The sequence below is a fragment of the Hippocampus bargibanti genome, linkage group LG05 (assembly GCF_051943395.1).
Source record: "Hippocampus bargibanti isolate YZ-2025 linkage group LG05, ASM5194339v1, whole genome shotgun sequence".
Classification (NCBI taxonomy): Eukaryota; Metazoa; Chordata; class Actinopteri; order Syngnathiformes; family Syngnathidae; genus Hippocampus; species Hippocampus bargibanti.
In genome coordinates this window covers 28817216-28841606 of record NC_142738.1, presented here as the reverse complement: position 1 = coordinate 28841606, position 24391 = coordinate 28817216, and the positions used below count along the sequence as shown (strand labels likewise).

Below are 24391 nucleotides of genomic sequence, written 5' to 3'. Positions count from 1 at the left end.
CGCGAACGACACATCGCTATACGGTAGCGTCTCGTCTTTCAAGGAGCAAGTTGTTCAGAGAACAGGTACGATGCGTGTGTTTAAAAAGACTGTAGTTCAGGGCTCCGAAAAGTGGTCGAATTTCGCCACTAAAAGATGAAACGGCGCGAATTAAACTCTATCCTCGCCGAAGTACAGCCATTTTTTTTAAATCAGTTGTTTATTTTTGTGGTGACACACTTTTGGTCCACACTTTGTGTCGAATTTTTCAATCGCCGACACAACGCCGTCAAAAACTACATACAGCCAAAACGAAAAACAAAAATCTAACGTTAAGCGATAAATTTAGCGGTCAGGCCAGTCTCCACTAGCAACATTGAAGTCAAGCCAGGTTGTTAATACTATGTATTACGGTAATCTTCCTCTCGCAAGCGGTGTTGACCACCTTCAAAATAAAAGTTCTCCAAATCACGCGACCACGTCAAGGTTTGGATTCAAAATAATGTTATGAAACAAATTCTTCGCGATTTGGTAACGACGATTCACCCAGGGAGAATGAAAACTGTCTCAGACTAGGAAAAAGAAGCGTTCTGAAGTTGAGATAGAAAATGAAGTAAATGTTAAGCACGTCTGTGTAAGCTCTCAGCCGTAAAGGAGAGGTCCATCGATGAAAAGGTTTCTTCAGCCGTCATCTGTACTTTTTTGAAGGTTTCGGACGTTTCGCCTCCTATCCAAGAGGCTTCGTCAGCTACCTGGTCACTACCTGAGAGTAGTGACCTAGTGAAACATCCGATTCACTTCTTATCCAAGATGCTTCTTCAGCGAACTAAAGTCTTACTGGTAGTATCGGCCCTATATATATATATATATATATATATATATATATATATATATATATATATATATATATATATATATATATATATATATATATATATATATATACACACCTAATGTCCAGACATGGCGGCGCCGGACACTGCTATGATAGGTCCCTACTCTCAGGTTGGGGGGAGCAGAGGACCACTCCCTGCGGCCCCACCGATTGTTCCTACATCCCTGACTAATGACTGGCCTGATTGCCCCACTCCCTCCGGTATCACCTCATCAGCATTACTAATGTTGCCTAACTTGTGTTGCCTAAGCAGGCTATTGTACGAACGATCCAAATTGAACCTCACCCCACCATATCAGTTTAATGAAGTATTTAGCTTTTTTATGACAATTGCTTCTTTTACTTCCCTTTCAAACCATCTATGTTGTTTTGCTAAGATTTTAACCTCATATGCACCTTTTGCATATGTACATATGTACTGCCGATTGAGGCCCACTAGTATTATCCCTGCGATGTTGATAGTCTTTTTTTGAGAATTTGTTTAGTCTCCCCCAATGTATTGCTCTTTACAATTTTCCTTCTTACAATGTATTGAATAAACTACATTACTTTGTTTTTCATTTGGCAGCCTATCTTTTGGATGCACTAATTTTTGCCTTAAAGTGTTTATCGGTTTGAAATAAGTAGGAATTTTGTGTTGCCAAAGTACTCTTTGTAATTTTTTTCTGAAACTCCTGCAATGTAAGGTACTGCTACTCCTCTCCTTTTTGTATCTTCAGAATTTTTGGTTTCATTCCCTATTCTTTCTTTCTGACATTTGTTAAACGACCACTGAGGGTTCCCACAGTTTGTGAGTGCTCTCCTGATATGTTTTGACTCCTTTTCTCTGCCTTTGACGCTTGTTGGTATTAGTTTAGCCCTATGCTGGAGGGCTCTGATAACTCCTAGTTTGTGTTGTAGAGGATAGTTCGAATCGAAAATTAAGTATTGGTCAGTGTGTGTAACCTTCCTAAAGACTTCTGTTTTTAGCGCTCTGTCCTCTTTTATAATTACTTTACAATCCAAAAAGGCTAGTTGGTTCTCTTTAATGTCCTTGCGAGTAAATTTTATGTTGATGTCTACCGAGTTAAGGTGATCTGTGAAGGATTTAATTTCTTGTTTTTTAATTATGACAAAAGTATCGTCCACATATCTAAACCAGTGTCTAGGTTTTGTCCCCGGAAGGATGTGAGGGCCTGTTTATCCATCTCTTCCATGTACAGATTAGCCACTATGGGTGAAACTGGTGAGCCCATAGCACAACCATGAATTTGTTTGTAACATTTTTCCCTAAATTGAAAATACGTAGTATTAAGGCAGATTTCCAATAATTGGCAGATGTGGTCTGATTTAAGTTTGGTTCTTTCATGCAAAGAAACATCCGCCAGCAGTCTCGTCCTCACCACTGAGACTGCTGCTGGGGTGGGGACAGATGTAAAGAGAGAAGTCACGTGGTTTGAAAGGGGAGTAAAAGAAGCAATTTTCATAAAAAAAAAAGCTAAATCCTTCATTAAACCGATATGGTGGGGTGAGGTTCAATTTGGATCGTTCGTACAATAGCCTGCTTAGGCAACATAGGTTAGCCAACATTAGTAATGCTGATGAGGTGATACCGGAGGGAGTGGCGCAATCAGGCCAGTCGTTAGTCAGGAATATAGGAACAATCGGTGCGGCCTCAGGGAGTGGTCCTCTGCTCTCCCCAACCTGAGAGTAGGGACTTATCATAGCAGTGTCCGGCGCCGTCATGCCTGGACATTAGGGATATATATAGGGCCGATAATACCAGTAAGACCTGAGAAGCATCTTGGATAAGAAGCGAAACGTCCAACACCTTCAAAAAAGTACAGTTGACGACTGAAGAAACCTTTTCATCAATGTTAAGCACGTGTTTTGGTTCATTTGAAACACGCATATCAAAATTCAATTGACGTTGAGAGTCAACGTTCCTGCTTTTGTATATTGTAGCCATATAAGGAAATTGAGGGGTTGAGGGGATTCAGTCCATTACTCATACAGTGATGCCTTGGCTTACGAACTTAATTGGTTCCCAGACAGAGTGTGTAAGGCAAAAAGTGTGTATCCCAAAAATTTATTTTCCTTAGGAAACCATTAAAATGAAAATAATCCGTTCCCAGGTCCCTATAAAACATAATTTTCTACTTTCTAATTTTCTAAGCCTTAAAACTACACAAAATATACCTTATTGTATGTATAATAAATGTGCTATGGTATTATAATTAAAAAAATAAAATGTACTGTATAATAAAGTATTATTTACCTTGGTGATGGTTGTCAATGGATTGATGGAATGGAGTGGCCGGTTTCATCAGCATTAAACACTTGATGAGGAACGTAACCTTCTTTCACCATCTTGAGGAATGGTCCCTTGTAGGTGCTTTCTCTGTGATAATTCTATCTAGTTCCACATCAATTGTGTTCTGTTTAGCTGGGGTGATAGCTATTTTCCATCAAGTGTACAGATGGCTTGTGTGAGTTGTTTGTGGAGCCTGATTGATGGGATATTTTAACCTTGCAGTCTACAGTCTGCCTTTGAAAGTTATCAAAGTTGAAACTCTCACTGTCGTCTGTCTGTCTCTTTAATGTTTAACCTCCCCCTCACTGCTGCGTTCTTGACCAATCACGTGGCTTAACCGAAGACTGGGGGGGAGAATAGAGGACAAAAACAATTGGCTGCCATTTTGTGGTTAGAAGAACGGGCTCGTTTGCGAACGACACATCACTCATTGAGGCAGCTCTGTGTACGAAGAAAGTTCGTATGCCAAGGTAAAGTTTGTCTACCAAGGTAAAATTTTCATAAATTTAACGTTCGTAAACCGAAAAGTTCATAAGCCAAGGGGTTCGTAAACCGAGGTATCACTGTATAGTAATTTGCTGTTCCTAATATATCCTCTAGATGGCAGCACTACTGCACAGGCAACAGCACTACTGCCTAATTTATTAATTCTACATGCGACCCAGACGTTATGAATGAAAATTGACCGGAGGCCACATTTGGCCCCCGGGCTGGACTTTGTACATTGTAACCCCCACACTCCTCGACACACAAAAAAAAGTTTATTTTTTGATGTCAGATCGGGTGGACTGAACACAAGGCCACCTCTGGTGTCCAACCACAGAACTTTCATTATAGATATGCTGTTGCATCCAGGGTGGATTGGTTATCGAGTGGCGAGAACGTCGACTTCACATGCAACATCAAAGATTGGGTGGTGGTCAACTGGTTAAAGTATTGACCTCACAGTGCAGAGGTACGGGGTTTGGCCATCCTTGTTTGTTCACTCTTTGCCTGGCTGGGTTTTTTTCAGGTGCTCCAGTTTCTTCTCACAATACAAAAACATGCTAATGGGACAATCTAAATTGTTTTATGTGACTGCAGATGGTTGTTCGTCTGTGTACGCATACCTGCCAACTACTCCGATTTTGCCGTAAAAACTACGGTTTTTATGATCCCTTTCCGGGATACGGGTTGAAAATGGAAATGACCTTTTTCAAAAAAACACAATAAATCAAAAATTGTCAAAATAGTAAGTACTCAACGTTCATTCAAAACACGAGAACAGGTGATCGACACAGTGCCATCTTTAGCTTTCTTTAGATGAATTGCGCATGCGCGTAGTACGAGTCTTTCCTGGAATCCAGAGTGACGGCTCATTCCTGCAATCGAGACTCAAGGGTGAGCATCGTTCTTAGCCTTGTCGTGTAATGGCATCTGCCTGAGAAAAATCAATAAAAAGTGTGAAAAGTAAAAGAAAAGAAAGAAAGAAAAAATAAAAGAAAACTACAGTCGTTTCATGAGGAACACTCCCAAGCCTTTACAGAAGTTACACTTCGATCAAGAAAATTTGAAAATTACGTGACTTTGAGTTAAACTCAAACTCGCGTCAACGTTGGCTAACAGCTGCCCGTATGAATGATTGCAATTCCCGTATAAAAGTGGTAAAACGCCGTAAATTATTTGAAATGATAAAAAACTCTAAGAAGCGGAAATGCGGAAAGCTTACTGTGCACGTTATATATCAACCCGACCATACACAGCGATAAAAATATACATAATTAAGATTGAGGATTACTTTTGCTGGTTTGCCGTGGCAATCATGGCGGCAAACCAGGTGGCAGCATTGTCGTTGGCTACCAGCAGATGAGACGAACTGGATGGACCAAATGGTCTTTGTAAGATTGGTTCACAATAAAAAAAAACATGCATAAAAGTTGTAGTGTGCCGTACATTATTTGAAATGATAAAACGTATACAATACCAGTACAGGGAAACATATTAGTTGGCAGGTCAGGAGTTTCTTGATAGCTATTTTTGTCAATGGAATATAGGTTAGATGTGCATATTTGAAGTTACTAACAATGACTTACAATTCATTGCACTTTTGAAATACAGTAAAGTCTCGTTATATCGATATTCAAGGGAGTCCGAAAAAATATCGATATAACCGGGACTATCGATATATCCGACCCTGTTTGCATGTAATTTTCTCCGTGCGTGCATAGAAATAGTATCGATATAACCGGGACTATCGATATATCCGATATCGATATAACGAGACTTTACTGTAATAGATTTTTTTTTATGTTTGCTTGATAGTACAATATTTCTGTTTTGTTTTCTTAAAATAGTAGCAAACATGATATTTTCATGATTGACAAATTGAAATGTATGTATTTTTTTCACAAGTATATATTTAACATTGATCAACAGTTGTATGGTGGTTTAGCCTGATTATGGTGATTTAGCCTGAAGTATCTGTAATGTTAAAAATCATTTGGCTTCAGGGGGCAAAGCACCCCTGGACCGACCGGGGCCTATGGCCCCTGGACTCCTGCATATCACTAGGCTTTTCTGGTTTAAAAGTTGGCAGGTATGTATCGATATTCAAGGGAGTCCGAAAAAATATCGATATAACCGGGACTATCGATATATCCGACCCTGTTTGCATGTAATTTTCTCCGTGCGTGCATAGAAATAGTATCGATATAACCGGGACTAACGATATATCCGTTATCGATATAACGAGACTTTACTGTAATGTGCTGTTAGCATCTGCTATGTAACTTAACAAAATCAATTACAACTGTTTGTAGTATATATCAGTCAGTAAAATGAGATCAGGAAATGCTAATATAGCTTAAGCACCAGCTTCGAGTTAGAATTAGAGTCAATTTCCGTAGTGGAAAAAGAAAGAACTTTTGATAAACTGGGCACTGGCTCAGAGCTCGCATGAGCACAAGCATGATGGAAAAGGGCCGGAAGTGATCACTTTTGAGAGCAATTTCAACTGCAATGATCAACATAAATGTTAATTAATTTGCCGATCAATTAATTGTCAATTGATTCATTCTGAAATCTTGAATGGGTAACATTGGAAAGAGATGGTTTGTTATCACATTATCAGATATTCTACAATGTTGATATGTAATATGTTCTTTGCCTGACATTAAAAGACTGCATCTTTCTAAATCACTTCCTGTGTATCATTGCAGGGCAGTGAATATTTTCCTGACTTTCTTGGCTTTGGACTCACGATGGCCCGATGTTCTTCAATAGTTCAGCTTTGCCACACGAGTTTGAGACATTGGGCCGCCCTTCCCACTCATTTTCCACACACTTTCCCAAAGATACACCCACCCTATGCAAACTCTTATTGTACGGATGTCAAGGTGCGTTCCTACTTTCAGTACCTTAAACACAAGATTATATCCCCTCCCAGCCCCCCCTACCACCACATATGTCAAGTGGGTGACCCGGTGCTGCGATCAAAAGCTGTAGTGGTTGATCCAGCAGCTATTAAAGGACCTGAGGTCCAAAAGGTAATAAACACATTGGTCAAAGTCATGCGTAAATTTGAGTGTGTTGGCATTAGCGCTCCTCAGATCGGGGTGCCACTTAGAATCCTGGCCTTGGAGTACCCGCAGAAGCTTTTGGATGAGAGTTCACCCGTCTCTAGAAAAGTTCGTGGACTCTCTGTCCAACCATTGACAATATTTGTCAACCCCCAGCTGAGGGTGCTGGATTGGCAGAAAGTGCTCTTTCAAGAAGCCTGTGAAAGCATATGTGGCTTTTCTGCCATAGTCCCACGTTACCTTTCTGTGGAAGTATCAGGTACGTCATTTTAGATCACAATGTTGTTGTGAATCTCATCTAAAAAATCTGAGAAAACATTTTTTCCAATGTTTGCTCCCCCGTAGGTTTGAATGAAAACGGAGAAGATGCGACTTGGCAGGGTAGCGGTTGGCCAGCTCGAATCCTCCAGCACGAGATGGACCACTTGAATGGGGTGCTTTACATTGATCACATGGACTGCAAGACTTTCATCAATATCAACTGGCAGGAATACAATGAATAGAAAAGACCAAAACATGTTTTTAGTCTGTTCTCTGATGGAAACAAACATTAGATGCAAGCATAAAACTTTAATCAGCTCTGTGTACACTCATTCCCTTGCAAAGTATCAGATTTCCGGTAATCAATTTCCATCTATGCGCAGGAATGGATAAACACTCGATGCGCGAGACGCTTGAGCAACAAGACTGGCAAGGAGTGCTTTCAATATTTGAAAGTTTGAAAGTGAATTTATTGTTACAAGTTTGATGTGCATGCAGCAATTTGTGTCAGTGGCTTTTTCGTTTAAGACAGTTTTTTGCACTCTTTTTTGCACTTGCCATCCATTTTGTGATCTGCTCAGCCTCAAGAGGGGAGCCAATCCCAGCTGCCTTTGGGCAGTCGCTAAGGGACACTCTCAACCGGTTGCCAGCCAATTGCGGGGCACGCTGAGACTAACAACCATCACAATCACACTAAAGGAACATTTGATGGGTTTCATTCACCTGCCATGAGTGTTTTTGGAATGTGGGAGGAAACTGGAGTACTTGGAGAAAACCCACAGAGACATGGGGAGAGTCCAAACTCTCCCCATCAAATCCTGCGCCTCGGGACTTTGAGGATGGTACGCTAATCAGTTGATCATAGGGCCGCCTTGTTGTGAATACTTTGATGGAATTTATGGACACATTTTTGTCACATTGATTTTGCCTCAGTCAATAACTATCCACAACCTTACGTCTGTGTAAGCTCTCAGTCGTACAGGAGTGGTCCATCGATGAAAAGGTTTCCTCAGCCGTCATCTGTACTTCTTATAAGGTGTCGGACGTTTCGGTTCTTGTCCAAGAAACTTCGTCAGCAAACTAAAGTCTTACTGGTAGTTTAGGCCCTATATATATATTTCTATACGCACGGAGAAAATTACATGCAAACAGGGTCGGATATATCGATAGTCCCGGTTATATCCATATTTTTTCGGACTATATATATAACGAGACTTTATATATATATATATATATATATATATATATATATATATATATATATATATATATATATATATATCCCTACTGTCCAGACATGGCTCCTCTATGACTCTGCTATAGGTCCCTGTTCTCAGGTTGAGGGGAGCAGAGGACTACTCCTTGCAGCTCCACTGATTGTTCCTATTGTTCTGACTAACAACTGGCCTGATTACCCCACTTCGACCGGTATCACCTTATCAGTACAGTGGAACCTCGGTTTTCGAACGTCTCACAGTTCGAACAAATCGGAGTCCGAACAAAATATTCGAGAAATTCTTGCTTCGTAGTTCGAACAACAATCTGTGTTCGAACGGCAATACGACGCGTGAGTGCGTACGCGAGGGTTGGGTGCTGAGCGGCGTACGGGTGTATCGCTCTCTCCGTGACCAACTGTTGGTCGGAACGTAGTGGAATGTTTGTGATCCCAAAGCAGGCGGCAGAGACGTACTACCCAAGCAGAATATTTATTCACAAATAAAAGAAAACACAGCGAGTAAGAAGGCAGGGGGTGATCCGACCCGCTTACTACGCCAAAAAGCAAATGGCACACAAGGGTGCAAAATTACGCAATTCCGGAAGATGACATAAATTTACGGGACGCAGGGAAAATACCTCGGACCGGATACACTCGCGTATCGAAGGAAGAGTCCAGGTACGGTGGCGAGGTGAGTCAATCATCCGGCATTGGCGAGGTGATCGCGAACCGTATAAATGCCCCGTGTCCATGATTAGAGAATTGACAGCAGGTGGAGAACGGCCGGGAGAGGCAGCCCCGCCCCCCGCTGTCAACTCGCAAGTGACAGGAGCAAAGAGATGGTTTCGGTGTTCGAACAGGGTCCTGGAACGAATTATGGTCGAGAACCGAGGTATTACTGTACAGTGAGACCTCAACTTACGAACGCCTTATCATACGAACGTCAAATTTATGAATATTAAGCCTCATAATAAGAACTATTTTCATCTTGCGCACTTCGGTGGAAGTGTGTATAAATAAATACATAATCTTCTGCGGAAAAACATGGAAGCACACGACCTTCGGCTCTGGCGGAGTGATCTTCGGCAACCGAACAGCGCTCCAGCCGACGCTACTTTGCACACCCCCTCTCATTGAATGCACACGTCCATCGCCTCCTTGCAGCTTTTTGCTTATACTTTTACGATTATGGCACCGAAAAAAAACCACCACAGGCTCGTGTTCAGCCCAAGAAGAAACACAATAAAATCACCGTCGCTGAGAAGGAGATAATTGAAAAACACGAACGACGTGTGCGTTTGTGTGATTTAGCGACAGAGCGCGGCTATGCTAAGTCCACCATTGCTACCATCCTTCGCATCAAAGAAGCCATCAAAGGTGCGTCTGTTGCAAAAGGTGTTTCCATGCTCTTAAAGCGACGGTCTCGGGCAATCGAAGAAGTTGAAAAACTTCTGTTAATTTGGATTCACGAAAAGCAGCTATCCGGCGACAGCGTGAGTAAAGCTATGTTGCGTGTTGTTGCGCTCCCTGTATCAAGGCTCTACTCTTCCACTTTATCACGACAGCCGATACGGCCAAAATGAATGGAATTCACCACCTGCGGTTAATTTTCAGTCCTCCCATCTCACCATGACATTCCCGCTCAGACTGACGACTGGCACTCTCCTATTACAGGCCCCTTTAATTTCACGACTGCGCCACGCTTCACCTCATCACTGCACCCCCTCCCCCAGACAACATGCACACGTACAGATATTGTGAAGCACCATTTAAAGGAAAAGCTAAGAATTGGTTCAGACGAAACGAATACCTTACCTTTAGAACTCAGTGGTTCAAAATGGCAGATGAATTTTCATGGGAAGGCATCAGGAGACAGACAACACATCCAGCTTTCTTAATAAGAATAATAACACCTTTATTCATCTCACAATTAAAAAAATCCCCAATGACAGCATCCCAGCAGCTAAGTTAAGAAAGAAAGTAGAAGAACAAAAAGTATAGGGGCTGCTGTAAAGGCAGGCACTCTTGTGGCGGAATCTCTGAATCATAATAACAACAAAATAATACAACACATAGACACAGACCTCAGAGTCATTCAATCTTAACCACTTCTCTGCATACTGTTTGTTGTTTAGAACAGTTGTAGATGAAAGAGGATCAAATGGTCCTTTCACCATTGGAGAAGGGATGCATGCTAAAAATGTGCATGTCTTCAAATCCGGACTTTGACTTGGCCACTCCAAACCCCTAATTTTGTTGTTGGACATTGTTTAGCCATTCAGAGGTGCATTTGCTGGTGTATTCCGAATCACCGTCCTGCTGTACGATCCAAGAGCGCTTGAGTTTGAGGGCGCACATTGAATGTCACTGTCCTTCAGGATTTTTGGGTAAAACAGCAGAATTAATTGTCCCATCAATCACAGCAATTTGTCCTGATTGTGAGCTAGCAAAACAGCCTCAGACCCCCGCACATCACGGCTAATAATCTTTTCCAGGCTGACTTACTTCAATAACTCAATTGCTAACTTGTAGCCTACTCCGACTGTGAGTTCTTGACTCAACAAATGTGGTCTTTGTAGTTGAGCTAGACTTTCTCCAAAATGTCATTAGTCAGTTTGTGAAGTAACTGCCCCATCCTACCCTGAGCAGTTACTTTTTCACACGGGGACAGGTAGTTTTTTTTTTTTTTTAAATACAGTGGCACCTCGGTTCTCGACCATAATCCGTTCCAGAACCCTGTTCAAAAACCGATTTGTTCAAACTCCGAAACCATTTTTCCCATTACAAATAATATAAATCGTTTTAATGCGTTCCAACACCCTGAATGTTTACCTTTTTAGTACAGTATTTTATACATTATTTTATGCATGAAATTGCACGTTAAAATGCTGACCAACACATACAAATCAATGTATATCTCAGAAAATGTTAAGCAAAATGGCAGACATTAATAACATAAACATAAATGTAACCCAGGCTAATCGTGCGTTCGTAAAGAAAAGAATTATGAATAGGATTTTTTTTTTACCTTTGTGGTGATCCATTGTGGTACAATTTAACAGGCAGTGGACCCCACCTGCGCCTTCTACCTCAGCAGAAGGCGCAGGTGGCGGAGGAAGGAAATTTATTGTTTGTAAGAAGAGTCCCCTTCCATAAAAACTTCGGGGGAGCTCTTCTGTCTCAGGGGTGCTCACACGTTCAAATCTCTTTGCAACGGATGACTCGGCTACAGGATGTTCTTTTCTCTTAAAACATCGATCCAACGACACTTGCTTCTGCCTTCTTTTTACCACTTTTCGGAAGTGGTTCATGACAGTGTCGTTAAAGTCATTGATGACTCTGGTGGCTGCAGCTTTATCAGGGTGGTGGAGTTCGACGAAATTCTGTAACTCGGTCCATTTGCTGCACATTTCTTTAATCTTGGACGTCGGGGCATCCTTTCTTGCATCCTCCTTCAAAGAGGACATCTCTTCCTCCACTTTTTTCTTCTGCTCATTCTGAAGGTGGAGGAGTTCTTCTGTGGTGAGCTCGGCTTGATGTTCGTCCAGGAGTTCCTCCACATCTTCGTTGTCAATCTCCAAGCCCAAGCTCTTGTCCAAAGACACAATGTCATCAACGAAGTTGGGTTGCTCCTCCTCCTCAACAGGAGCACTCGTGCTGGTCCCTGCAACACCGAAAACCTCGAATTCTCGCTCGGTGACACACTTGGACCATAACTTCCTCCAAGCACAATTCGTCGTCCGATAGGTCACAGCGTCCCATGCTTTACGGATGAGGTTGATGCAGTGCACGATGTTGAAATGGTGCTTCCAAAAATCGCGCAGGGTCAGTTCAGTGTCATTTGTGACTTCAAAGCACCTTTGGAAGAGATATTTCGTGTAGAGCTTTTTGGCAATAACTTGCTGGTCCATGGGTGGAAAGTAACGGGGTGGTATTTGGAGGCATCAAGTCGTCCTCCAAACCTGGAGGATGTGCAGGGGCATTATCCATCAACAAAAGGCAGCGTAGTGGCAAATTCTTCTCCAATTTTTTTTTTAACTTCTGGGCCAAAAACTTCATGTACCCACTCGGTGCAAAATTGCCTCGTTAGCCAAGCCTTGGAGTTTGTCCTCCACATAACAGGCAATTTGCTTTTCATGATGTTGTTGGCCTTAAATGCCCTCGGATTCTCCGAATGATACACAAGTGGAGGCTTGATTTTACAATCCCCGCTTGCGTTGCCAGACAGTAAAAGCGTGAAGCGGTCTTTCATTGGCTTGTTGCCTGGCATAGACTTCTCCTCGCATGTAATGTATGTCCTCCATGGGATTTTTTTTCCAGAAAAGACCGGTTTCATCACAATTAAAAATCTGCTGGGGAAGATAATTTTCTTGTTCAACGAAACTGGCAAAGTCCGTCTTGAATTTTTCCGCTGCAGTCTTGTCCGAACTCGATGCCTCCCCATGGCGAACAACGTTGTGGATGCCACTTCTCATCTCATTTTCCGTACCGCTTATTCCTCATTAGGGTCGCGGGGGTTGCTGGAACCTATCTCAGCTGTCTTCGGGTACGAGGCGGGGGACACCCTGAATTGGTTGCCAGCCAATCGCAGGGCACACAAAGACATACAACAGTCACTCTCACACTCACACCTAGGGACAATTTGGAGTGGTCAATCTGCCTGCCATGCATGTTTTTGGAGTGTGGGAGGAAACCGGAGGACCCGGAGAAAACCCACGCGGGTCGGGGGGAACATGCAAACTCCACACAGGGAGGCCGGACCGGGACGCGAACCGGCGACCTCTGCACTGTGAAGCCGGTGTGCTAACCACTCTACTACCGGGCCGCCCCAGTTTTTCATTTATGAAAATCATCAAAAGTTTTTCAACCTCTTCCAAAACTTGTTGCCTTTGCTTGCTTATAGTACTCACCCACATAGCCACATCACCAGATTTCACAGCCTCCTTATTTTTTAATATTGTACTGATCGTAGATTTCGCCATGCTAAATTCCCTAGCCAGATCAGACACTCGCGCACCTCCTTCATATTTCGCTATTATTTCTTTCTTAAATGCAATAGTTGTTGGCACGACTTTTCTTTTTTCACTTGGAGGAGCACTTACTTTCTTTGGAGGCATGATTAGGGGCTAAAACTCTTCGTACACCTGTTTAAATGCGAGAGCAAAACGCAGCAGGTCCGCTAGCGACAACAGTTGGTCACGAACAGAGCGATACACCCATGCGCCGCACGGCATCCCACCCTCGCGTAAGCACTCACGCGTGGTACCGGCGTTCGAACACCGATTGTTGTTCGAAATACGATGCAAGAATATCTCGAATATTTTGTTCGAACACCGATTTGTTCGAACTGTGAGGCGTTCGAGAACCGAGGTACCACTGTACAGTAAATTAAATTGGCATTTAGAAATGGCATTTTGTATTTTTTTTTTGGGGGGGGGGATGATTGCTGTGTGACACTAAAAGTGGCTTGCTGAATTGAAACATTTGGATGTGATTTTTTTTTAAAGAACACATAATTCAAGAAGAGAGAAAATACTATTTTACAGCTCTGCAGTGCCTTGTTCTCATCACCGTGAATGAAATAGAATGGGTGCAAACAACAAAACCAGTTTGCATGACAACGAACCAAAAATTCAAGGGGCCTCAGAGTCCATGCCAAAAACAAATATGGAGACTGTGTAAAATTGACAATTTTTTAAAATTAAGTCGAGGTGAAGTCATTTGAACATCATTTTCATTGTGCCCCCCCCCCCCCAACTGCATATTTTCGGCACCGTGATTAGAATAAGCTATGTCTGATGAGTTCTGATGAATTACCAGTGTTTGAAATAACGTCTGCCCGGATGCCCGAGGTGTCTAACTGTTGCGACGGGCGTACAACTTCCAGAACCTCTCTGCCCGGGTGGCCGACAACTTTTTCCAGGAAAAAAAAAAACTAAGGTTTTTTTTCCAAATCAAACGTTGGCTTTATTCAGATTTCGAAATATTTGTTTGTTTTGAAATTTCGGAATTTCGGTTTGTTTGCTAATTTTTAATTTCAGTTCGTTTGGCAATTGGCATACTCGGCAGTCAATCAGAAGCCTGCACCGAATAACTTTGCGCCCGGACTTCCCCGAGCGTTATCTGGTCATGCATTTGCATATCATTTTCAAAAGTAGATGCACAGAAAACACAAGAAACATGGATAAGTGGTGAGGAATCAAGCCAAAACCTCAGCCCCAGAAGAGAGACTCAAAAGAAGCTAACAAAATTTATGACGCTCCAAAACGTAAACGTACATTGAGAGCATCGTGGAAAGAAGAGTTTACGTAGCTTGCAGCAGACGACGCAACGCAAATATTGCACTCTGCAACCTGCCGGGAAGTGAATGGACAAACGACAACTGGGCCAAAATCATCAGCAAAGGATATTTACAACAAATTAAGCAAGGGAGCATTTGTGGTAGGTACATCAATTACTTAATTTTAAAGTGTTGTTCTGTTATATATTCTGATTATTATTCCTTATTACTTTGCAACAATGTTTTTTTTTGCGATTAGTCATCTTATTGTGTTTCAAGTTGTGAAAAATTGGGCAGGCAACTTTAAGGCCAGGCAGGCAACTTTTCAGAATTGTCTGTCCTGGTGTCCGGTAACTTTTTGTCACGGGTTTCAGACGCTGCAATTACACAGACGATGTCAAGAGTCTGGCCACATAAGAGAGAATTGCTACACCCACAATTGAAATTTCCACAAAACCAAGGGCTTTCTGGAACATGTGCTCCCAAAGAAGCACTTTCCCAGTGTTTTCAATGTGTGCAGGTAGACAAGTGGGGAAAACAAGTGCAGTGGAGATATACAACCTAGGAATCAAGGTGTCTGAGGTTGCAGCAGTCATGATCATTTATGGGATGATAAATGGGAATCAGTGGTTTCGGGTTATCACATAAAGCTAAAGAGGACATTGACGCAGCACTGCTGCTGAGAGTTGATGATAAATTCAAAGCTTGTGGCCTGACATTTTGGCCGGGAGGTGAGAGAGCTGCTGATTCTTTCATGTCGGCAGGCAACAGCAGTGAGTGACCTCCCGGTGAGTCATGCTGAAGCATGGCACTGGAGATATTTTGGGCACTGTTGCATTCACTACACTGGTTCAAGTAGAGGTTAGGCGATTGGAGAGAACTGCAAAGGTGGTGGCTTTCATCCTCATTCTTTCCCATCCCCACCCTATCCGCCTGTCGGCCGTAAGGTGGTGGATCAGTAGTTATCTTCCCACTGGCATTGCTGGGTTGGCTCACTCTGGCTGAGGAGCTCCTGAACGGTTCTGATTCAGACTTACTGGTAACCTGGCAGCTTAGTGTTGAAACAGAAACACATTCGTTCATGGCTTGGGATGATGAGGACAGTGATCCATTGTGGTACAATTTAACAGGCAGTGGACCCCACGCTAATGAGCTGGAACTGTCATCATTAGGCACAAGCATCCCTTTTTGCCTCTCATTGACCTGCTTGTCTGTATACAGATCCACGTCTGATTCTTCATCAGACTCAGACATCAGTGGCTGCTTGAATCCCATTGTCCTCTTAGTGTTGTCCAATGCAACCTGGAGAGATGGACAAAACAAATTGTTTTTAAAAGAGTCCAATTTAATTTGGACTCATTGGGGTAAAAAGAAAAACTCACTAAGCACCTACATGAAGGAACTGTTTTGCTAAAAATGTACGCTAAATCAAATTACAAAACAAAACTGGTAAACAGAAACATTTTAAATTGACAACCAGCACCATCAAACTAGTACTGATTGTGATGTGATCTGGGCGGACGGTGAGCCATTTAAAACAAATCTGCGACTTTTATACACCATAAGTGAAGTTACTGCAAGTTGACTGCACAGCTGTTACCAAAAGCAAAAGGTTGAGAGCGAGAGAGAGAAATAAGAATAATAACACATATACTGTACGTATACACAGTGGCGGCCCGTCACCAGCAAGGCTTTCTCTGCTGGCCTAAACAAGTCTGAATACAGACTGATGTTTATTATTTTTAGTCCATGGATTCTTATTAATTTCAAATTGTCTTTCAGCTTCCTCTCAATACATTTCCCAAGTTGCACTGCTTCCAGATGTTTTCATATTTAAGCATTTAACCAATCACATATCAGCCATCATTTGTTACCAGGGTCAGAAATCTACCTGCACGCCTTCACAATCAGTTTTGTGGGCCCTGTCGCATAAAATGTGTTCATCAAACTGTTGCTCGAACCAATCAGATTTCGAGTTGCCAATCCAAAAGGGGTACCAACGCCATCCATCCATACACACACACACACACACACACAACATATACATATATATATATATATATATATATATATATATATATATATATATATATATATATATATATATATATATATATATATATATATATATATATATACATATATATATATATATATATATATATATATATATATACATATATATATATATATATATATATATATATACATATATATATATATATATATATACACATATATATATATATATATATATATATATATATATACATATATATATATACATATATATATATATATATATACACATATATATATATATATATATATATATACATATATATATATACATATATATATATATATATATACACATATATATATATATATATATATATATATATATATATATACATATATATATATACATATATATATATATATATATACACATATATATATATATATATATATATATATATATATATATATATATATATATATATATATATATATATATATATATATATATATATATATATATATATATATATACATATATATACATATATACATATATACATATATATACACATATATACATATACATATATATATATATATATATATATATATATATATATATATACATATATATATACACATATATATATATACATATATACATATATATATATATATATATATACACATATATATATATACACATATATATATATACATATATACATATATATATATATATATATATATATATATATATATATATATATATATATATATATATATATATATATATCCTCACCTCACCCCTCATGGGTGGTGTCTGTCCCCCATTTTTTTTTTAGCTCGGGTCCTCTACCAGAGGCCAAGAAGCTTGAGGGTTCTGCGCAGTATCCGTGCTGTTCCCAGCACTGCGCTTTTCTGGACCGAGATATTCGATGTTGTTCCCGGGATATGTTGCAACCACTCGTCGAGTTTTGGGGTCACTGCCCCGAGTGCTCCGACCACCACAGGCACGACTGTCACCTTTACCTTCCAGGCTCTCGCTAGCTCCTCTCTGAGCCCTTGGTATTTCTCGAGTTTCTCATGTTCCTTCTTTCTGATGTTTCCATCACTCGGGACCGCTACATCCACGACAACGGCTTTCCTTTCCCCTTTATCCATGACCACGATATCTGGTTGGTTGGCCATTACCATCTTGTCAGTCTGTATCTGGAAGTCCCACAGTATCTTTGCTCGGTCATTCTCCACCACCTTGGGAGGTGTTTCCCATTTTGACCTTGGGGTTTCCAGTCCATACTCCGCACAGATGTTTCGGTAGACTAATGTTGCTGTGCTCCTCTTTCAGAGTCACCAGCCATTTTGCACTGCTGTTATGTGCGACCTCCTTCTCCCTTATGCCTTTCCAGTATCTTTCAGTTTCCAGCCTTGGAGGGTCGGCTCTGCTGTTAGAACCCTGCCACTGAGCGTACACTTTCGCAGGTTGTGTTGCGAACAGCCTGTTTATTCTTCTGGCCTCATTCTCTTTCGTGTACCTCTTTAGGCGACTTGACAAGGCCTGGAGCCTTTGTTTGGCAGTTTCGAGTGCTTCAGGTATGGTTATCTGCATGTACCTCTTGGGTATTTGCCTTTTATTCACACCTCTCTGGGTCTCCGTCAATTGACTCACATCTTTCCGAGCCGCCTTGATCTCAAGAAGTTCTATCAGTGGCTAGCGAGGGCTGGCCTAAAGGACAGCACAAAGGCATTCGTCCTGGCTGCCCAAGAGCAGGCCCTGAACACCAGAGCCATCGAGGCAGGGATATACCACACCAGACAAGACCCAAGGTGTAGGCTGTGCAAAGAGGCACCTGAGACAATCCAACACATAACTGCAGGGTGTAAGATGCTGGCAGGGAAAGCCTACACGGAGCGCCATAACCAGGTGGCTGGCATAGTCTGCCGAAACATCTGTGCGGAGTATGGACTGGAAACCCCAAGGTCAAATTGGGAAACACCTCCCAAGGTGGTGGAGAATGATCCTGTGGGACTTCCAGATACAGACTGACAAGATGGTAATGGTCAACCAACCAGATATCGTGCTCATAGATAAAGGGGAAAGGAAAGCCGTTGTCGTGGATGTAGCGGTCCCGAGTAATGGAAACATCGGAAAGAAGGAACATGAGAAAATCGAGAAATACCAAGGGCTCAGAGAGGAGCTGGAGAGAGCCTGGAAGGTCAAGGTGACAGTCGTGCCTGTGGTGGTCGGAGCACTCGGGGCAGTGACCCCCAAACTGGACGACTGGTTGCAACAGACCCCGGGAACGACATCGGTCATCTCGGTCCAGAAAAGCACAGTGCTGGGAACAGCACGGATACTGCGCAGAAGCCTAAAGCTTCCTGGCCTCTGGTAGAGGACCCGAGCTGAAATGGGGGACAGACACCACCCAGAGACGAGGATTTTATATATATATATATATATATATATATATATATATATATATATATATATATATATATATATATATATATATATATATATATATGTGTGTGTGTGTGTGTGTGTGTGTGTGTGTGTGTGTGTGTGTGTGTGTGTGTGTGTGTGTGTGTGTGTGTGTGTGTGTGTGTGTGTGTGTGTGTGTGTATACACAGTCACCTCCTCTACATGAATGACAAAGCCGTATGCTAAGAGCGAAGGGGACATAGACTCCTTGATCCACATCACCAGGATCTACAGCAGTGACATCGGGATGTCATTCAGGCTGGAGAAATGTAGTCGGATGGTGACTAAGAGGGGCAAGGTAGTCCACACTGAAGGGGTATCACTCCCTGAAGGAACAATAGAACACATTGAAAACAGCTACAAGTACCTCGGTATACCACAAGCCAATGGCAACCTCAAACTGGCAACAAGGAAAGCGGCTATGGCCAAATACCTCCAGTGGGTGAGGCAAGTCCTCAGAAACCAGCTCAATGGCAAGTACAAGACCCGGGCAATAAACAGCTATGCCCTGCCAGTGATTAGATACCCTGCAGGAATAATAATGTGGCCAAAGCAAGAGATTCAGATCACAGATATAAAAACTTGAAAGTACGGTGAGTTTTCCAGATTCTCTGAACCCTTTGACGATACTGTGGACTGTAGATCGTGACCGGTCAACAGGATCGAGATATTAAAATGATGAATGTACCAATGCAGAATTCTTTCTAACATACCGGCAGGACATATCCTCGCAGTCGTCCTCTGACCAGACATAGCTCCCATTCGGGGTCACCACCATGATTCTCCAGGGCCGTTAAAAGGAGCCGACACTCACACCGTGCCAGATAAAAGGCGCATGACAGACGGAGGAGATCCTCCAAAATCAATGGGCTCAGTGTGTGCAGCTGGAGATGAAGCTGCTCCCGCCGTGTTGAACGTTGGTATCCAAGCAAGCCAAACAGTTTCTCAATCTGTGCCGAGGACAGCACCGGTTTGATGTAGTGTGTGAACATGCCGGAGTACATCTGGAGGCAAGAAAACCCAACATGAATTACACGCTGCCCCCTCACAATTAAATACCTTATTAGTTATTCAGGTTCTCACAAATCATTTTTTAAAAATCATCTCACCTTGACAACTTTGTATTCTTCCCTCCAGGGTCCAAGGTACAGGTTCAAAGCTGCTTGCTCCAAAGTCTCAAAAGCCTTGGCAAGGCCACAGAGTCCTCTTCTTGCTTTCACTTGCTTGTCGCTATTTGTTTTGGGTGCTTTTGCTAATGCAGCTTCCACTTGGAGTGACTCCTCCATAATCTTCAGCGGATCTAGACTCAAGCAGTGTGTTTCTTGAGCATTTTTGTTGCTTAGCAACTCCTCCACCTGCTTCCATAGCTCCTCATTGCTGCATGCCAGGTATGAACCTCGTCTCAGGATTTGCTGCTCTAATGCATGATCGTAAGCAGCCACTAAATGTCGCATTTTTGGCTCCGAGCTGAGAATAAAAAGATTACATTAGACTTGCATGGACAGTCACATTCGTGACAGTAACACACATTTTGTCACTGTTACTGTGTTTACAAGGTGCAATCCTTCGAATGCCACTGCAAAGTACATTTTTCGAGCTTTAGTGAGGACTTGTGTTGTGGCTGTCCATTAAAAAATTGTAAGATAATGGTAATTTGTCCGAGCATCTGTAGAACTAACATGACCAGGAGCTGTACGACCAAAAACAACACCCAGTGGAATCATGTGCATCACCAAAAACGACTTCTTCAGATAAGATTTGAAGGACAACCGAAGCCTGTGGACAAGTTGTGTCCATAATTTGTAAAATCACTTCAAATGACTTCTACTTAGCGTATTTTACAAAGATTCCACTGCATATGGCTATATTTTACGCTTTTAGACTCGCACTGAATATTCAGGAAGTCTTGTTTTCGAGTTGGTGACGATTCCTGACGTCACGTCACGAACGCCCCTGACTGAGAAAGTGACACACAATGCATTTTGGGTACTTTGTTTGGTCTGAAAACTTCGTGTTGCTGGCGAAATTAGAAGGAAAACACATAAATATTGCGATGGTGAATCGTTGTGTGTTGCACTAAGACTACTATTTGATACTAGTTGACACAAATTCCCAGCAGACAAATCAGCCCATTTCCAACAGAGCTTGGGCGCCAGCTTGTGCATTTTCTGGGACGCTACATTCGAGTCCTGACGGCTCGAATTGATACGGAAGGACTTCTTTAATCGATTTGCAAACATTTATGCTTTCCTATTCAGAACTATTTGAATCATATTCATAACTGGATGAGTAACAAGAAAGCATCTTCTCCAAATCTGAAGCCATTGTTTTGATTCTACAGCAAGGCAAGACGTCCTGGAGTGACGTCACGGACAAGGTGGTGGGACCTTCTGAAACTCGCTATCTCTGAGGTCATTTTGAAGTACAGTGATACCTCGGTTCTCGACCATAATTCGTTCCAGGACCCTGTTCGAAAAGCGATTTGTTCGAACACCGAAACAATCTCTTTTCTCCTGTCACTTGCGAGTTGTCAGGGGGGGGGGGGGGGCAATTCTCTAATCACGGACGGGCACGGGCATTTATACGGTTCGCGATCACCTTGCCAATGCCGGATGACTGACTCAACTCGCCACCGTACCTGGACTCTTCCTTCGATGCGCGAGTGTATCCGGTCCGAGGTATTTTCCCTGCGTCCCGTAAATTTATGTCATCTTCCGGGATTGTGTAATTTTGCACCCTCGTGTGCCATTTGCTTTTTGGCGTAGTAAGCGGGTCGGATCACCCCCTGCCTTTTTACTTGCTGTGTTTTCTTTTATTTGTGAATAAACATCCTGCTTGGGTAGTACGTCTCTGCCGCCTGCTTTGGGATCCCAAACATTCCACTACGTTCCGAAGAGTCAGCTGCCGTCACTCTCGCTCGGAACGTGACAGCTACGGATGACTCGGCTACAGGATGTTCTTTTCCCTTAAAATATCTATCCAACGACACTTTCTCTCACTCCCACAGCCACATTACTAGATTTCACAGCCTCCTTATTCTTTAATATCGTACTGATCGTAGATTTCGCCATGCTACGCCTAGCCAGATCAGACACTCGCACACCTCCTTCATATTTTGCGATTATTTCTTTCTTAAATCCAATAGTTGTACTCACTACTTTTCTTTTGTCACTTTTAGCAGCACTTACTTTCTTTAGAGGCATGATTAGAGGCTAAAACTCTTTGTACACCTATATTAAACGCTAGAGCAAAACGCAGCACGTCCGCATGCGACAATAGTTGGTCACGGAGAGAGCGATACACCCGTACGCCGCTCAGCACCCCACCCTCGCGTACGCACTCACGTGTCGTATTGGCGTTCGAACACCGATTGGTGTTCGAACTATGAAGCAAGAATATCTCGAATATTTTGTTCGAACTCCGATTTGTTCGAACTGTGAGGCGTTCGAGAACCGAGGTACCACTGTAGTTTTGGGACACTTTAACTCATTTTTATTGGTGTTTTGCATTTGACTAAAAATATCAGTCTGCGTGTTTTGGGTATTTTAGATGCCATAAAACGTTTTTCTGATATCAGTTAGGAAACAAAAAAATGGTGTCGGTTGTCCTTTAAGTTGTACCCAGCCTCTTAAAAAACAGGTGTGAGCTGTACATGGAGAGCGCAACATTCTCCACTATGGTAAGGGAGATACGGTGTTGTGGGATCCAGAAAAAAAAAACACAAGACAAGCAGTGTGATGCGCCTTGACTCCACAGTGGTTTACTTCGAATGCCCGGATGTAATGCAAACGTATGCGCACAACTTCCTGTCCAACGATCTAAATCGGTCCGACCCGAAACACTAACCTAAGCATGCGTTCCTTGTTTAAATAAACATTTTCGATACATATCATTTGTAACCCAATATAACTATGCGAATGTAACCAAAATACGAAATAAGATACTTTACAACCTGTCACATACACAGTCAAACCTCAGTTTTCTAATGTCTCGCTCCTGACCAAATCTGTACTTGACCAGAAAGTTTGAGTCTTTTATACCTAAGGATTACGACCATCAATCGTGTTTTAACCAAACAGAGCAAGCTTTAATGCTCCACCCCCCCCCCTCCTTACACGAGGAAGTCATGCTTCCTCATTCCACATCCCATTTTGAACAGACGTGTTAGTATTGTTCAAGAAAGATAAACAAAAAAGCAGACGTGTAGGGTTCCAGAGAAAGCAGTCGTGTTTGTGTTGTTCAATAAGGTTTGGTTGAGATCTACGCAAATCGAACTGTTATTTCTGCATTGTGTTTCAGCCCAAAATCATGGCACCAAAGAAAGCAAGCGGGGGCAGTAAACTTGGTGGGGGGGAAGAATAATAATGTGTACAACTATTCATTTCAAGAAAGATTTGATAGCGAAAAATGAATCAGGTCTGCGTGTCACTGGCGTGCAGGCATTTTTTGGTTATACATTATTATACTTTATTTTATTTTGAATGTGTCCAACGCCGCTTGCGCGGTTGCAGATTTCCGTACTGCAGCTTTCACAATCGCAGTGGCGACTCACTAGATTTGGTGAGTTGTAGGCTGGCTTGGTCGCAGTATCGAAAGAACTCAAGAAGGGTGGAAGCCTTTCTCCATGTTGGTTCAGTGGCACTTCAACCTACATTATTTTGCCTGGTTCCCCTCCCTCAGAAACAATTGCGACTGGTTCCAATTCAGGAAGTAAAAGATCGGAATTAAAGATTGATTACACTAGCTATTTTGTCAACGCGCGTGAGCATGTTGTTTTTATGTATTTGTATACCAAGATTAGGCCGAGTTAAACATGAACTCTCATTGAGACCGGTTTGTAATTTTGGGACATAGATTCCCCCTCCTCAAAATAGGAGCATTTTCTGAATGTCGACAGCTTAACACTGAATTCGACGGTGTCAATGCTGAATGCTTACACGATACCAACACGCAGTTTTGAAATGGAGCACATTGATCGACATACGTAGCTAGCATAAAAAAAACGGAAAGTCACCTGTGCTTGTTTCTTCAGATGTTTGTCGATAGCCGATTAGAAGATGCTGCAGCCAAACTGTCGAACCACATTAAGCCACTTGAATGTCAAGGCGAAAGCAAACATGTCGTGTCACGTGACACTTTTTTCATGTGTGAAATAGGTGCGTTTGGTTTCTCTGTCTTATGTAGCTTGGAAGATGATTTCGAAACGAAAGGTGATATGTGCGAAGAGGAAAAAATATAAAACCCATTAGTAAATAAAATAAAATTAATTAATGAAATCACATGCATTAATAGTCGCACACAAAGCGACGCAACTAAAAGTTAATGTCAACTCCCAACAACTACTTGATGGCGGGGACATTTTTACAGTCGTGCTTCTCTCGTGTACATTCATCGTTGACACAA

The 24391-nt window shown here is 42.0% G+C and overlaps 2 protein-coding genes across 7 annotated transcripts; one reads left to right on the top strand and one right to left on the bottom strand.

The window, feature by feature from the left end:
- Window positions 1–7317, top strand: pdf (peptide deformylase, mitochondrial). 5 transcript variants are annotated; one of them, XM_088997604.1, is made up of 5 exons: window positions 50–65; window positions 3511–3637; window positions 4023–4122; window positions 6365–6983; window positions 7070–7317. In XM_088997604.1, the coding sequence occupies exons 4-5, from the start codon at window positions 6407–6409 to the stop codon at window positions 7225–7227; spliced, it is 735 nt and encodes a 244-aa protein (XP_088853730.1). In that variant the 5' UTR covers window positions 50–65; window positions 3511–3637; window positions 4023–4122; window positions 6365–6406; the 3' UTR covers window positions 7228–7317. The 5 variants fall into 5 exon arrangements, with proteins under 5 accessions (XP_088853727.1, XP_088853731.1, XP_088853729.1 ...); XM_088997601.1 differs by lacking the exon at window positions 3511–3637 and having other exon boundaries at window positions 1–65; window positions 4005–4122; XM_088997603.1 differs by lacking the exon at window positions 3511–3637 and having other exon boundaries at window positions 28–65.
- Window positions 7318–11297: 3980 nt separating this feature from the next.
- spata2l (spermatogenesis associated 2-like) lies at window positions 11298–24316 on the bottom strand. 2 transcript variants are annotated; one of them, XR_016115122.1, is made up of 6 exons: window positions 24003–24316; window positions 20098–20455; window positions 19702–19992; window positions 19422–19515; window positions 19142–19314; window positions 15648–15783 (listed from the first exon to the last, which is right to left on the bottom strand). XR_016115122.1 is itself a non-coding variant. In XM_088997614.1 (4 exons), the coding sequence occupies exons 2-4, from the start codon at window positions 20440–20442 to the stop codon at window positions 15043–15045; spliced, it is 1377 nt and encodes a 458-aa protein (XP_088853740.1). In that variant the 5' UTR covers window positions 20443–20455; window positions 24003–24309; the 3' UTR covers window positions 11298–15042. The 2 variants fall into 2 exon arrangements, 1 of the variants encoding a protein (XP_088853740.1); XM_088997614.1 differs by lacking the exons at window positions 19142–19314; window positions 19422–19515 and having other exon boundaries at window positions 11298–15783; window positions 24003–24309.
- Window positions 24317–24391: the final 75 nt, after the last annotated feature.